General features: G+C 44.2%; 1 protein-coding gene across 5 annotated transcripts in view; it reads right to left on the minus strand.

Moving 5' to 3' along the window:
* The window catches only part of QTGAL (queuosine-tRNA galactosyltransferase), a 369,929-nt gene that overhangs the window by 39,035 nt on the left and 313,582 nt on the right, over positions 1-17,312 (minus strand). For all 5 annotated transcript variants that reach the window (XM_083148363.1, XM_083148361.1, XM_083148364.1 and 2 more), the window contains one exon: positions 6,148-6,283. In XM_083148363.1, the coding sequence (XP_083004489.1) occupies positions 6,148-6,283 (136 nt within the window). The remainder of the gene's footprint in view (positions 1-6,147; positions 6,284-17,312) is intronic.

The raw sequence follows: 17,312 nt of genomic DNA on the forward strand, positions 1-17,312 counted from the left end.
CTGTTAATGAATGTTGCACATGCAGAAACCTAAACGCACTAAAAACACAGTTGGTGTGTGCAGCTCACTCGTCCGCCAGCCAGTTGCGCGTCATTTCCAGTTCCCTGGCCCGCACAGAGTCTGGCCATGAAACGTACGGCCATGACGCCGGCACCAGGGAATATTAACTGCTCTGTAAGTCCATATAAAAAGATCACAGTGGCGGGGTGTATGTATATGTGTATATGTGTATATACACACACACACACACAGTATATACATACACACACACACACTGCTCAAAAAGATAAAGGGAACACTTAAACGACACAATGTAACTCTAAGTTAATCACACTACTGTGATATCACACTCTCCACTTAGGAAGCAACACTGATTGACAATCAATATTGCATGCTGTTGTGCAAAAGGAATAGACGACAGGTGGAAATTATAGGCAATTAGCAAGACACCCCCAATAAAGGAGTTGTTCTGCAGGTGGTGACCACAGACCACTTCTCAGCTCCTATGCTTTCTGGCTGATGTTTTGGTCACTTTTGAAAGCTGTCGGTGCTTTCACTCTAGTGGTAGCATGAGACAGAGTCTACAACCCACACAAGTGGCTCAGGTAGTGCAGCTCATCTAGGATGGCACATCAATGCGAGCTGTGGCAAGAAGGTTTGCTGTGTCTTTCAGCCTAGTGTCCAGAGCATGGAGAGGCCAGTACATTAGGAGACGTGGAGGAGGCCGTAGGAGAGCAACAATCCAGCAGCAGGACCGTTACCTCCGCCTTTGTGTAAGGAGGAACAGGAGGAGCACTGCCATAGCCCTGCAAAATGACCTCCAGCAGGCCACAAATGTTAATGTGCCTACTCAAACAGTCAGAAACAGACTCCATGAAGGTGGTATGAGGGCCTGACATCCACAGGTGGGGGTTGTGCTTACTGCCTACCATGCAGGACTTTGGCATTTGCCAGAGAACCCTAAGATTGGCAAATTTGCCACTGGCGCCCTGTGCTCTTCACAGGTTAAAGCAGGTTCACACTGAGCATGTGACAGAAGCATCAGAGTCTGGAGATGCCAAGAAGAACGTTCTGCTGCCTGCAACATCCTCCATGCTGGTGAGTTTGGCCCTGGGTTCCTCCTAATGCAAGACAATGCTAGACCGAGTCAGCAGTTCCTGCAAGTCGAAGGCATTGATGCTATGGACAGGCCCGCCCGTTCACCAGACCTGAATCCAATTGAGCACATCTGAGACATCATGGGCGGTATTCAATGTTAATACCGGCGAGGTGCAGCGAATCCTGTTTAGGATTCGCTGCACATTCGCCACGTTCCGGAGCCTCGCCGGCTCCGGTATTCAACGAGTCAGGGGCTCGCTGCCCCTGACCGGCGAATATGAGCTCCTGCGGCGAACGCCGCAGGGAGCCTGAGGATGGTGGCAGGCAGGGAGATGGAAGTCTCTCTGCCTGCCCCAGAGCGTATGTGGGGGGGAGGTGGGCTCCCCGGGTGCCAGGCAGCACAGGCTGCCCCCCGGGGGTGCCAGCAGGGGACCGGGTATATTCACTACACCCGATCGTGCATATGTAACGATCGGGTGCAGTGAATATATGAATATCTAATGAGCGGCTCGGCTCCGGCGCCCCCTGCTGGCTGCTGTGTAAAAAAAAAAAAAAAATTTTTTATTAAATATATATTCATGTGCTTACAGCACATGAATAAAAATAGCATGCCCCTCCTCAGAATAAAATTCCTTATTTTTTTACACCAAATGTAAAAAACAAAACACTTTATTTTAAAAGTTCACATTCCACTTCTCCATAAAAAGATAGCGATTGCTACTCGGTGAATCATGGCGAAAAAAACCTTCAAATGTATTCGCCATCTGGTCATTGAATAGGGTGATTCACCGTTTTAGTCAAAAATTTGCCAAACAGCACAAATTCGCCATAAAAACATGGCGAATCAGGCTCATTGAATACCGCCCCATGTCTCGCTCCATCCACAAATGCCACGATGCACCACAGACTGTCCAGGAGTTGGCGGATGCTTTAGTCCAGGTCTGGGAGGAGATCCCCCAGGAGACCATCCGCCACCTCATCAGGAGCATGCCCAGGCTTTGTAGGGAGGTTATACAGGCATGTGGAGGCCACACACACACTACTTAGCCTCATTTTGACTTGTTTTAAGGCAGTGGTAGCCAACTACGGTCCTCGAGTGCTACCAACAGTTCACTTTTTCCAGACAACCTAGCTGCTGCAAAGGTGCACTCATTATTAGCTGAAACATTTTAAAAGATCCACAGGTGGAGCTAATTACTTCACTTGTGATTCTGTGAGGAGATCTGGAAAACATTAACTGTTGGTAGCTCTTAAGGACTGGAGTTGGCTACCCCTGTTTTAAGGATATTACATCAAAGTTGGATCAGCCTGTAGTGCAGGGGTGGCCAAACCTGTCCTCAAGATCTACCAACGGTGCATGTTTTCCAGGCAACCTGTGGATCTATAGTAGGAATGAATGCAGCAGGTTTGAAAATGTGACAGTTAGTAATGACTACAGCTGTAAACCATCTTGGTAACCTGGAAAACGTGGACCGTTGGTAGATCTCGAGGACCGGTTTGGCCACCCCTGCTGTAGTGTGTTTTTCCACTTTAATTTTGAGTGTGACTCCAAATTCAGACCTCCAAGGGTTAATACATTTGATTTCCATTGATAATTCTTGTGTAATTTTGTTGTCAGCACATTCAACTATGTAAATAACAAAGTATTTAATAAGAATATTTCATTCATTCAATCTAGGAAGTGTTTGGTTAGTGTTCCCTTTATTTTTTTTGAGCAGTGTATAAATACACAGTATATATAATGTTATTTTAAAATATATTGCAGACTTTTTCCCATTTAATGCAACTTTCTACATCACACATTTATGATGTTATCACTAAAACTTTACATTCTTCTGTTACATTCATGTATTATATTTCTATTCACAACTTACCATTATGTTATTAACAGGTGTAGCCTTATGATTGGCTTCATCTATTTATCTCATACTTGCCGACTTTTGAAAACTAGTTTCAGGGTGATTATAGTTGGTAGTAGAATTTTGCACAGTGCCCTATTGAGGGGGGTGTCATGCTCCACCCAAAGGGTGTGTCTAGTTCCATATATGATTGTGAACATGTCACCTAGAACATGGGTGCTTACTGCTACATCTGAGAGGATTCTTGTAAAATGACTTATATCCAAATGTAGATGAGCCCCAAAGCAGTTAGCAAGAGTTACTATACTTAGTAAAGTGCTGGGAATGGTGCTGATGATTCAATGTAAATGTATCTTTCTCTCATTCCTTTTTTTCCCCAAAAATGTAACAATGTAATGTGGGCTAGGAAACACGAGGGAGATTTCTAGACTAATCAGGGAGAGAGGGAGATTGCTGCTATGTCAGGGAGTCTCCTGCAGTATGCAGGAGGGTAGGCAACTAGGATTTATCCATGTTGCTTGCATTTCATTAAAATAAAAATTAAGGAGGGATTTTTCTATATAAAGGTCTTTTAGTACTTATTCCCAAATATAATGTCTGAGTGGAAAAATATGTTGCATCACATCAGAGAGTGATTTTATTTTACATTTTATTTTAAATGGGAAATCCATATCAAAAGCCATATAGATAGTTTGAATTTCAACCCATCATACCTAGCTATAAATAATGTGTTTAAAAATCTGTAGTGAACCCCTCTAGATCTAGGCGGTTCTAGACTCTTCTCTTAAGGGGGGGGGTCCTGACTCCTTCCCTTCCCAGTCCTGACCCACAACTTCCATAACAGTTGTACTTAAACAGGGCTTATGTACGGTCCCAGAGAGCACCCCCCATACACGGAGCACAGCAGTGTGCAGTGCACAGATCATCCCCATACACTGCAGTGCACATAGTGGTGTATACTGCACAGGAACCTAGGCAGGGCCTGCACAGCGGCTGAAGCTTGGGCGTTTCCCCCAGTCGGTGGCAGATGCGCAACTGGGGGGGGGGGGGGGGGGAGAGCGGACGGGGATACGCAGATGATTTTGCTCGCTATTCTACCAATTTTGTCACCTGTCGGGGGGAGGCGTGGTGGGGATGCTTCTCTCCAGAGGCTGTCTGACACCCGGCCACTGACACTCGCTGTGCAGGGCTGGCTGACAGGAGCTTGTGTGCTGCTCAGTCAGGGCGGATCTAGACTTTTCCTAGGGGGGTGATCCCCTCCCCTTCTGTATCCGCACCTCACTTGAAAGCCATTGGGCATTTTAATCCTCTATTGGCTGTGTTGTATATTTCATACTTCCTGGAACCACTGTTTGAGCAAAATTACATGGAGGTGTATGGGCTTTAGGCCTAGGGAATTGCAGAAATTATGTCCTGATGGGATACGATTCCCATTTTATCTTTTTAGCCAATAACCTTCCTGGAATGTTCACAGCATAGCCAATCAGAATACAGCAAAGGTCAGGGAGAATAGTTTCAAAAGATGTGTTTGCTGAACTTACTGTAAGAGAGAAAGTGACTTATCCACTGATGTGATTATACCAGAGAGGACAAGCAGAGTATTGAGATGTGAGGAGAAGAACAGAATCTGCTGCCTGTGGAAAAAGCTGGGTTCCTTAACAGCACATGGATGGTGTGAAACACATTTTATATGAAACAAAGTTCATACATCTAATGCATTGAAAATGTAATAACAAAACCATTGTTTCCTTTTCCAACTATGAAACACTGACAACTAATAAATGTCATATCTATGAGGAATAATTTAGAAGCAGGTGTTCTGTGCACGATATTCCAAACAGCGACAGGGGAATAAACAGGGCACATGTGTACATTATGGGACAGGGGCTATATTTCAGAGGTACTGACAACCTGGGAAATTGTGAGGGTCTGATCTCTCAGGAGACCTGTGCAGGGTTTATAACGATGCTGTTTCAGCTGTCTGCGCTGCAATAGCTGCAGGGTTTAATACAACCTCTTTAAAAAAAATGTATGATCCCACTGTCAGATAATTTATTCTTTATTTATGAATTTATATATTTATTTTATTTATATTTATGTATTTATTTATATTTATGTATTTATTCTTGCTGCCCATATACAGTATTTCCTAGAAGGAATATTATCTGCACTTTACAGAGTTATAGGAGGATCTAATGATCCCTGAAAAATTGGGCTGATGCTCGATGGTCATTTTTTTTTTTGGGGGGGGCAGGGGTGGCGAAAGAGGTCCCATTTAAAGGGTGCAGTGCTTTACAGTGATTATTCGAACATTCCCATCAGTCCCTGCCCCAGTGATGCTTGCATTCTATATTCCCTGCCACATGAACACACTTGAAATGTAGTCCATTTGAGTTATAGAACTTTTGCATTAATCGTAAATCTGTTTTGTCTCTTCAGAATACTGTGTGCATGAGCCTGCCTACTGTTACTCCTATACTAACACATATATAACAGGGTTGCCGACCCTCCCGGAATTTCCGGGAGTCTCCCGAAAATCGGGTCCCCCCTCCCGGCCCCCGGAAGGGTGGGCAACCCTCCCGGATTCAGGGGGCACCCCCGCTGTCCCCCGGATCACGGCATTAAAATGCCGCAATCCTCGGGTCTCAGTGGAGGGGGCGGAGCTAAAATGACACAATCGCATCATTTTAGCCCTGCCCCCTCCACGGAGAGCTGTAAATTTACTGTTTTAGCATCATGGGGCGGGGCTTAGTGATGTCACGCTTAAGCCCCGCCCCCCGAGCGGCTGCTGAAGACTCTCCTCTCCGGGCTTCTCCCGGAGAGGAGAATAACAAAGTCGGCAACGCTGATATATAATAGAGACATGGTGTACAGTATGTCTGACAACACTTTGTCATCACTTATTAGAGAACATGTGTAAGATAAGGAGCAATGCATTCCCATCATTATTATGTTTATAGAAAGATCTGTGGATTTATTTCACCTGTATCAAGGGTGACTTATGATATCCATATAATTTACAGTAGTAAGATGCATTACTCCGAATATAATACAATGTTATGAATATGACAGCAGTTTGCTGTGTGTGGGTTACTGAAGTGAAAATGATGTTATCAGTACGAGGACAGACATATGTTTGCACTTAAGGACATAATAAAGGTTTAGCTATGACATTGTAAAGACCGCTCACCTTCTGCCTGTTAACAGGTGACAGGCTCCGATACAGCTTCCTACCCTGCTTGCCTGCATTCCAGATAGTGAAAGATGGCCAGTGCTGAAGGACACGCTCCTCTAAGAATTTGACACGATTATTCCAGATCGTTTCCCTAGTAAAACAAAGAGATATATAAGCTCCACGATATATAGCAGACTAGTTAAAGCAGGGTATGTGAGTGGTAACATTAGGAGGTTGATGGCATGGATAGGTATAGGAACATGAGATGTTTGGTGTGGATGGCATGCTGAGATGCAGTGGGAGTGCAAGGGCAGCAGGAGAAGATTGCTAAACATTGTGGCCTTTGTTTAGTATTGCACAGGATCCACGAGCTCTGTGCTAATGGATCTAGATAGCTCACTAGGAGAAATCATGGTGCAAGTGTAATCTGTGAGATGAAAACCAGGAGTGCTTATGTACCACATTTATAACTTCCCTTTTAATTACACGGGTGTATGCCAGTGTGAACAGGCACAACCGGGTTTTGCACACATAGAAAGCTGATTGGGGAATGAGATCAGGTGACATGTGATGTCCATTTAATGCTGCAGAGAGGGGAGGAGGAAATAAAGAAGCAAGTGACTGGCACTGTCAAGGATTCTACAGTGTACTACAACATATCAAATATACCGTCTGCCCGTGGCATCCATAAAACCCAGCAACAGGTTGTGAACAAACTTAAAGAACTTTGTGAGCAGTACTCGATGGTGCATGATCTCAACTGGAGGAAAAGTGGTGGTGCCAATCAAAGCTGCTCTTTCAACAGCCAATCAAAGCTGCTCTTATATTCTTCACACTTGTTGGCAGGGCAGACCCAGGAACCAGTGTGAATGGGGCAGACCCGGGAATTTGTCAGGTCCAAGGTGCAGTGTGAAGGGGGTCTGCGAGCTTAGATGATCTGTGCCCTGTCAAAAACCTGGGATTTTGCAGGATCGGCAATGAAAACATTCTTAAGCATCCTTATCAAAACCACATCCCTAGCAAAACCAATTTTACAGAGTGAAATAGCCATGCAACCACATGCACAGCAAGGAATGCAACGTAATCTCACTCCGAAAATCGAAAGGCCCCCTTACACTTGTCCAAATTATCTGAGGGACAAGTTGGGCCTGATTGACTTGAGATTTATCCTATGTGTAGGAGGATCAATTTCTTGGTTAAACCCAATGCGCACGGGAACGTGCATTGGGTCCTACAGCACCAGGCACATCAGATTTTGTCAGATAAATTGGCCCAATCCATCTGAATTGGGTCAAATCTGACAAAATCTCACAAGTGTTAAAAACCCAAATGTGGGATTTCCCCTGTGCTTCACATTGAACTATGTGTTCATGCACAAACCAAGGTCCATAGTTACATTCCAACTAAAAATAGGTCCATTTGGCAAACAAGAACATCTGCTCTGATTACACAATAAAATAGCAGAACAGCAGCAAAGGACACACAGACAATAACAATAGTACTCTCACCTTTATCATTTACAAAGAGACAGGTTCCAACAGGCCTGACAAAAACATTAGGCCTGATTCAGCTGTGGCTGCAATGCTGACAGCAGCAACCTTTTATTAGTAAGGGAAGTGCGAGGCATCGCAAGTGTAGCAGCCACCCACAGGCGCTCCACTTATAATAGCGGCAGAAGCTGAATTTGCAGCAGAAAAGAGCTGCTCCATAAAAGGAGACGCTTCAGTATGTAAGGGCCGCTATTGTGTGGGGGCCCTAGTAACGGCCGAACCCTATTGCCCCTCCCTTAGTCTGGCCCTGTTTTAGGGGTCCATGGTGGAAATCAAAGCCATGACCTCAGTGCTGGGAGGCAGTAATGCTAACCATTACACCATCCGTGTATACTGATACAGACTCACAATAAATTTACACAGACAGAATAAATGAGGTTGTCATGTAACATACTGCATAGCAATTTCAATTACACAATATAAACATATAACATTAACTGCCTATTATGAATAAAACGTCTTGCATACAGACATTCTGATAAATAATCTGTTTTACAAGTTCTGTGATCTCAGACCCTGGGGGGATACTGCTGCTAACTCAGTGTGCGTGTGAGCCGCCCTCTGGGGACAGATAGGAGATTACATGAGATGACCTCCTAAGTGATAGGTTAATAGTTCAGTTTGTGTGCACATACAGCATCGGATTAACCTGTACTGATCCAAAAGCATTGCTGTCAGATCATTGTAGTGAAGAAAGGGATTTAACGATTATATATGCATTGGTTTAGTGATAACTATCTGTTTAATGCCCCATACACACTAGGTGAGATGAGATTGGTGGAGTTTACGGGCAAAATGTACACATTTTACCTAAATACACACTGGATGATGGGGATCCAGGCATCATAACTCATCCCCATCAGCCCCAATTGACTGGAGAGTTGTTAATGAAGGAAGGATTATGTTCCATCTTTCAATAGTATATTACAGGTCGCTAACGATATTGTCAGGTTCAATGTGCAGTACTTCAAAGCAGAAGGCATCACGTGCATCTGCAGGAGCGCTAATTGTGCGTACACACTGGGCCCAATCTGCCTGATCGATGTCATATGATCAGTGTGTAGCCAGTTTACTTTGTGTATTGAAGTACTTTGTGTACTGATTGTACCATTTTTGTTCTAAATTTAGTACACACTGGAGGACTTGCTACTTTGCAATAGCAATAATGAGCAATAAGCTCATAGAGCGTACACACCGTTAGATATAGACTATTTTTCAATGTTCTTTATGTAAGCAAAATCAAATCAAAATAAAAACGCATTTGATTACGATTCGATCCCTATGTGCGGCCCTGCAACATCAAAATCTAATAGAAAAATAGACTGTGAAGGCAAGACTATCTAGTACAGATCTGTAATATATATAGTCTAAATTGAATATGTACATTGTGTAATGCACCATGCAATTCGATCCCCATGAACTTTAGTTCAATAAATAAACATGTATGCTCTAGACCAGTGGTAGCCAACTCCAGTTCTCGAGAGCTACCAACAGTTCACATTTTCCAGACAACCTAGCTGCTGCCCAGGTGCACTCATTACTCACTGACACATTTGAAAGATCCACAGGTGGAGCTATTTACTTCCCTTGTGGTTCTGTGAGGAGATCTGGAAAACATTACCTGTTGGTAGCTCTTGAGGACTGGAGTTAGCTACCCCAGATCTAGACCATAAACTGGTTCCAGAAGCCATTGGTGAAAATTTTAACCTTTAATAGCTCAGCAGACATTTATGAGACCCTTTATTTTCTAGCATTAGGGTTGCGGCAAGTTCTCCTTTACTGAATGTAGTTTGGACAACGTGACCAATGGAGCATACCATGTGGCAGTGCCAGCAGTAGGGTCAGTGGAACAACAATTTATTTTCCACGCAAACATCTATTTCTTCTAGTAATGGGTGGAGAGTGAAGCGGAGTGAGCCACCGGGCCCCAAGCGTAGCAAGCAAAGCGAGCCTGTGAGGGTACATTTTGTGTGTCCTGTTGCCTACTTTCATGCTCTTCCTGCCCTGCCGGGTGATATGGTATGTCCTGTCAGCTGGAAACATTTAAAGCCCCACCCACTTGAATGCAATGTATCATTTGCGATAAAAGCCAGGACTACAGACTGCGAAAAATATCCATGGCAGCCCGTAGGATCTGTGAGACGCATGGGAACACGCCTCACATCATCATCACAGGGAAATTACATGCGATGTGTCGCTTTTCATGTGATCCGTTGCAACAATGGGTCAGAATCGCATAAAAAGTAGGCCTATACCCTCCTAACTCCATGTCGGTTTGTATCTACCCAGTTTGTGTAATCACTGTTGTTTCCAATTGTAAAGCACAACGGAGTATGCTGCGCTATATAAGAAACTGTAAATAAATAAATATAAAGATCGGCAAGGGAATCAATGCAGGCCAGCCATACTGTATCTCATATTGTTGGTTGCTTTATGCTCATTCTATATTAAGGACACATCAAAGTGGGACGTTTTCTTTAGGACCACCTGGAAAGCCTGTACTTATTAAAGATATGTCTGGGTCCTACATTTATCATACAAATGCTACTGTATGAATAATAAAAATGGGAAAATATCCCGTTTCCACCAGAAGGTTTGGCAGGATACGTTCCGTCTGCCCAAGCTTCACAATGAAATAACATCTGATTGTTTCATTTTTTTTTTTAAATAGCTTCACTGCCCACTTTACCAGCTGAAATTATACCACCCTCCAGTCATACCCGGGCATTCCTTCCGATGACTGCTGATACAAAAATAATCAGTTCTAATCTTGTCATCATAATGGGTGGCAGCAACTGCCAATCTCAAGTATTACAGCCACAATGCAGTGTATATAAGATGTGATAGTCGGCTGTGAGGAGATCTACAATACATGCATTTATGGGATGCTTATGAGAGCTGGTATATGTCTCGCAGCTTGGGCAAGTCTTGGCAGTTGTTCCGTCCACTCCCATATACAAATCTCCAGGTACTGTAGCCTCTAGGATAGATAATCACCTACAAACCGGAGTTATCTGGGAGTGCTGTTGAGCAATTTTGGATTTATATTCCTGTACCAATATATTTTTCATTATATTTTCGATAACCAATTAAAAATGAGGCTTATCACGCCATATCTTAATGTACAATACATGTGAGTAAAATGTCTGCCAATCCATCTGTATATGCCGCCCAGGATCCATCTAGCCTTACTTGACCTCTATCTATATTGCTTACATACCGCAACATCAGCAGAACCACAGTAATGTTCACATTATTTTTCACTACATTGTGCACAATATGGGTCCAAAATAAAATATAATACATTCATAATGCTACTACAATGTACTTATAGCTTTATCCAGCTGTCACAGCAACACAGCCCACTCATCATGTGACCATAAGACCCCCACTGTGCCCTCGCACAGACGGACAACAGTCCACCTTGTCCGTGCCTATAAAATAACTACGGTTTTAAATGTAGCGGGTTTATGTGCAGTAATTAAATAAACACCTGCTTTCCCTAATCAGGTACTAACCTCAATAAAATAAAACTTTTGTTTCCAAGTACTTTTAACTAAATATTTCCTCCTGCCACAAGGATCATTTGTCTCACACAGTGTAAGAAACTACAATTAAAATCATCCTAGATTCCTCCCGTGTGCTCCAGGCACACCCACAATCCTCCTGTAACACGTACAGTGCCAGGAACACTTTTCTTGCTACCATTCCCCGTGCCCCCAAGGCTGGTACCTGTGATTTCAGTGCAGGGAACAGAGAGGAAGCAGGTTCCCATACTCAGAGCCAGGACAGGTGCAGCTCTAGCAGTAGGAACTTGCTGTCTCCACTTGAACAAGCTTCTTGAAAGAGAGTTAAGGGAATAAGCCTTGCAGCGGTTGTGATTACCGTGTGAGAATGGCCTCTCTGTCTGAGAGACAATGTACGTTAAGTTTTAGGATCACTTTGGAGCCTTTCACGGCAGCCCCACACGTCTGATCTGTTGTTTGCAACAAGGATATACGTGTTTCTTCTAAAGTAAGTAAAATAATGTCCAGTATCTAAGTTTGTGCTGCCTGGCGTATCAGGGCATAGGGCGAACTGTGCAGAAAATGTCAACTTGCAATGTTACGCTAATGCCATTTACTAAGCTTATTAATACAACACCCTTCCCCTCACACACACACGTGGGAGCATATTATATAAAGTAAATGCAAACTATTTATATATGCAGGCTGCACCTTTGCAATATCCACATCCATAAGCAGATGGGCTCTGTCTAATAAATATAAATAGTATGTACAAATAAATATAAATAGCATGTACAAAGCGATGTGTATAAATGTCCCTTTTAGAGGGAAGAGGAGAAAACACATTTATAGCCAACCTTATTTTGTACATAATTTCCAATGAACTAGATCACCTTATACATATGGGAAATGTGTGGAAATATGAAAAAACTCAATATATAGGTTGATCATGTTCGATTACAGTATACGTATAGTATTACACTACCCAGAAGCCATACTGTATGTGGAACTAGAGGGCAGATGTATTAAGTCAGGTGAAGCAATAAAGTGGAAGGTGAAAACACACCAGCCAATCAGCTTCAAACTGCCAAGGTACTGTATAGGCTGAGTTTGATAAATGACAGGAAGTGACTGGCTACTTATACCCCTTTTACACCGCCGAAAAATCCGGGTCAGCTGCGGGTCAGACCCGGATCATCGGCGGTGTAAATGGGGTATATCCGTGTCCATTTACACGGGTCCTCTACCCAGGTCCTGACCTGGGTAGAACCCGGATAGGACCCGTGTAAATGGTCCCGCTGCGGGTGCAGGCAGCGTGCAACGCTGGGGAAGATGTGCCCAGCTGCTGCGGGAGGAGGGGGGTCCCTGCGGCTGCTGAGGGGAGGGGGGGTACCTGTCCTGTCAGCCTGCGGTCGGAGCTCAGCGGATGGGATGATGTGTGCCGCTGCTGTACCATCCCCCGGCAGCCGGTCCCTGCGGCGAATGGACAGTCAGTGTCGGCGGTCCCTCAGAGCATAGGAACTAGTACTAGTTCCCATGTGCCTGAGGGACCCCCGCCACTGACTGTCCATTCGCCGCAGGGGAGTGGTACAGCAGCGGCGCACATCATCTCCTCCGCTGAGTGAGCTCCGACCTCAGGCTGACAGGTACCCCCCCTCCCCTCAGCAGCCACAGGGACCCCCCTCCTCCCAGCACCCGGGGACAGCACTCCCCATCTACCCCCTAAAAAACACTGAACCTGGGTCAGCCCTGCCTTAAATATTATATATATATATATATATATATATATATATATAATTTATAAATATATATATATTTCTATATATATATATATATATATTATATATTAATATATATATCATATATAAATATAATATATATATATATATATATATATAATTTAAGGCAGGGCTGACCCAGGTTCAGTGTAAATGGTGCAGACCCAGGTCCGACCCAGGTCAAAGTGCTGTGTAAATGGGGTATAAAGCAGGGTCAGACCCTGGATACTCCAGCATTCAAATACCAGGGTCCGCCCAGGGTTTTTGGTGTAAAAGGGGTATTAGTTATCACTTTCCACTTTATGACTGCACCAGGCTTAATACATCTGCCCCTAAATAGGTATAATGTTAGCAATGAATGGCTTCCTATTGCTGTCAATGCAAAGGAGCTGCACTGCCTCTTACTGCTCTATTCAAATATATCTAGCAGGTGACCTATGTTTATGGCCATGATAAATGGGAAAATGAGTGGACATTTCAAAAGTACATACAACGTCAAATAGGCCAATCTTAAGTTTTAGTGTAATATGTGAATGTGTGTAATTGCTCCTCACCTGGGCCCTTATTCTGATCGGTGCGGATATTCCCGCATGCGGACGGCCCGCCGATGTTGATCGTCTGCGCATGTGCAGAGGTCACTCTGCGCATGTGCAGGCGATTTCGCCGCACGGATTCTTTATACGCCGCACAGGGGGCGTAGAGGGGCGTGAGGGGCTACTTAGCCTCATTACCCTATGCATACGCCCCCCGTTTCATGGGCGTTCCCCTGCAAACGCGGGGCGTATGCATGGTAATGAGGCCGTGACGCGTGGGTACGGGGCGGGCAGCTGACATCGCCGGATGTCAGCTGCCCGCCCCCATACATGTTTTCACACGGACAAGTGTCCGTGTGGTCTTGTGTTGCGGGACCTGGTGGAGCGTGCGGCCCTGCATTCGATGTTCGGCGACCATCGAATGCAGGGGCAGCTCCCAAGACGGAGGAGGCGTATCCCCGTCCAATTTCATGCGGATCGCCACATATCCGCGTACGGACGGCAGGTGGCGATCCGTATGGAAGGCGGGGATTCGCCTGCACGGTCGCGGCCGCATATTCTGATCGGGCCGCACCGATCAGAATAAGGCCCCTGGTGACCAGGTAAACCAGAGATACATTGGAAAACATTACAGTGTCCTTGGATATGTGCTATATGGATTAGACCCAGAGTGGTACAATCTGGTACCGCACACTTAAAGCACACTACCTGCCTACTGGGCATCTATCAGTCATTGTGTGACCTTCACCTCAACTGACTTTGAGCAAATTATAGCTTCACTTCTTACCGCCTTTTCTTTAATCAAACACTTCCCCCTCAGGGGAATTGCATAAGTGGCCTCAATAAACTAAAAAATATTAATTAGCAGGCAGCGTTTAGTTATTGAAAAGTAACTCTATATGCCAGGATTCTTGCTTCCCACATTTCTGTAAGTCTTCATCCTACTAGAGTATAACTTAAGACAAAAAAGCAACTTTAAAATAGCTGTGAAATCACATGATGTGACTAAAAGAAAAACCATCAGAATGGGGAAAAAAGAAGATAATTGCAGTAGTTTAATCGTAATGTCAAGCAGGCAAATAACATTTTGTAGTTTCTTCCAACAGTTACTAAGAGGAGCACTGCTAAACTATTTAGTGAGGACTGACCTCTAAAAGGTGGGTACACACTATATGATTTTCATTAAAGATGCGTGCTATCGCAAATCATTAACGATAACCCTGATCATCTAAGCATGCTATCAAATCTGACTTTATCATCAGTGACTGCAAGTGTGGCGGGGTGACGTCACTGAACGATATCGTTAACGATGCCATTCAGTGTTTACATGCGGGCTCATGTTTTTTCGGCACCTCTAATATAGTTAATGATATAGGTGGTGCCGCATATCATATAGAGTGTACAGACCTTAATACTGCCTACACATGACGCGATAAAGGCAAACAGCGATATAGTTAAAGATTTCCCTTGAACTCCCTATTGCTACAGAATGAACTATATAGTGCATAGACACTGAACAATTTAAAACGATAAAGATAAATTGTTTACTTTACCGCTCGCCATCTTGTTTTATGAAAAATGGATATTTTTCTTTATTGTTGCTACACACTGAACAATATGCACCCAGTCATAAATGACACAGGAACATTTTATGAGAAAAAGGGTTTCTAATGACCCACGGGAGAGTGCATCGTTATCGTTCGTACACACTGAACGATATGCACGATATTATTAATAATATCGTTATCGTGCATATTGTCTGCCTTTATCACATAGGCCCTTATTCTGGTTGGTGCGGATATATCCGCGTGCGTTCGTTCCGCCGATGTTTTGTGTCTGCGCATGTGCAGAGGCATATCTGCGCATGTGCGAAAGGGACATACGTCCAAATTCCGCATGAATTGTTTACACTACGAACAGGGGGAGGAGAGGGGCATGAAGGGCTGTTTGGCCTCATTAACATATGCATACGCCCCGCGTTTCATGGGCGTTCCCATGCAAACGCTGGGCGTACGTATGGTAATGCGGCCATGACGCAAGTGTAGGGGGCGGACATATGACATTGCCGGATGTCAGCTGCCCCCCCAGATCCCTGCTTTTGCACGGAGAAATGCCCGAGTGGTCTGAGCTCGTGGGAGCTGCCTGACCGCTCGGTCCTGCATTCGATGGTATGCGACCATCGAATGATGGGGGAGGTTCCCAGAGATGGAGGAGGTGTATACATGAGAAATCCACTCGTGCTCCGTGCGGTCAGCGGCTTACCGCATTCGGGCGGAGTGAGCGATCCGTACGGAAGGCGGGGTTTAGGACGCACGGTCCTGGCCGCATATTCGGCTCTGGCCGCACAGACCAGAATAAGGCCCATAGTGTGTACAGGGCTTAAGAATCAGAAAAATAGAGTAGAATACCTCCAGATAGCCAAAAGTTCCAAGCATTCTTGATAATAGATCCCGTATCTGTAGTCCTTCCATATCAGATAGCTTGTATTTTACGTGGAATGGTCCTAAAACGATAATCGCCATTATCCATAGCATGTTCTTCAAATTGACCCCCCCAACAACAAAAAAATGAAAAGAAAAAAGAATCCTCATAGGGATGTCTACTCTGACATCCAGAGTAGACAAGAGTAGTCATAGGGATATATATTATCCGCCAACAGTAGATCTTCATGAAGTGCTGTGTTAAAACAACTGGACTGGTGTCTGATATTTATTTGTTTTTATGTACAGATTGTGAAATTGTGCAACACCAAACATCGTCACTAAACAAATATCCAATAGATATAGTCAGACAAAACTATATATAGAACGCTGATATGTACAATCTGCTCCTGTGCGCTGCCTTCTGGTTAAATTTCACATTTAAAATTTATTTGACATTGCCACAGATTTGTTGGGACTAGGAGCAGGTAAACGGTGGCTATCATAGTATTGCAGGGTTACAAGTTCCTGCATGCACTGCTAAGTTGTAGCTGGGAGTAGACCATCTGGAACTCTGTGCCACTGAATGAGTTAAGCTGAAGCTGATTTTCGCACAGTCATGTGGCGTGGAACACATATCGTCAGCATGTGAAATGGCCCCCAGCATAATTCTCCTACCCTCTTAAAAATATCCATCAAAAGATGAAGGCTAATCTGCATCATTTCTGACGAACAAGATTACGTCTGGACATGCTCAATAATAAGCCAAATAAACCAGATTGTGATAAGGCTTCATATTTGCCTCTCTACAACATTAGTATTATTATTGTTTACATAAACGGCGCCACAATGGTTCCGCAGTGCCGAACAATACATAAATGAGAAAAACAAGAAAATAAGGAATTACAGTACAAGGCAATTTAGAGTAATTTAGTAAATGCAGTTGCATCAGGGGACAGGACACTGAGGCAATTAGTAGGGTGGTAGAGATATATAATCTAAGAAAGGCACATGAGGAGAAAGGTCCCTGCCCCTGAGAGCTTTTTTATTTATTAACAGTTTCTCATATGGCGCAGCATATTCCGCTGTTCTTACATTATGCACCACTTCTGCTGATAAGTATTTATTATTTTAAAATCACAAATATCTCCAGAGCTGAATTAAGTCTCTGGGGGGCCCAGGGTACTAAAAAGAGCCCAAAGAAGAGCCCTGCCAGGGAGGGGGCAATTACGATTAGACTGCAGAGAGGGTGGGGTTTAGATATAGGCGGCGGTGTGTGGCTGTTAGTTAGGCATTAGTAGGGAGGATTAGGGTACGGATGGGTGGTGGGTTAGTATACCACACCTGACCCCTGACAGGATTCCCTCCTTCTTGATTTGGACTGACGCCACCC

Source organism: Crinia signifera, chromosome 6, assembly GCF_055691185.1.
Source record: "Crinia signifera chromosome 6, ASM5569118v1, whole genome shotgun sequence".
In the NCBI taxonomy this organism is placed as follows: Eukaryota; Metazoa; Chordata; class Amphibia; order Anura; family Myobatrachidae; genus Crinia; species Crinia signifera.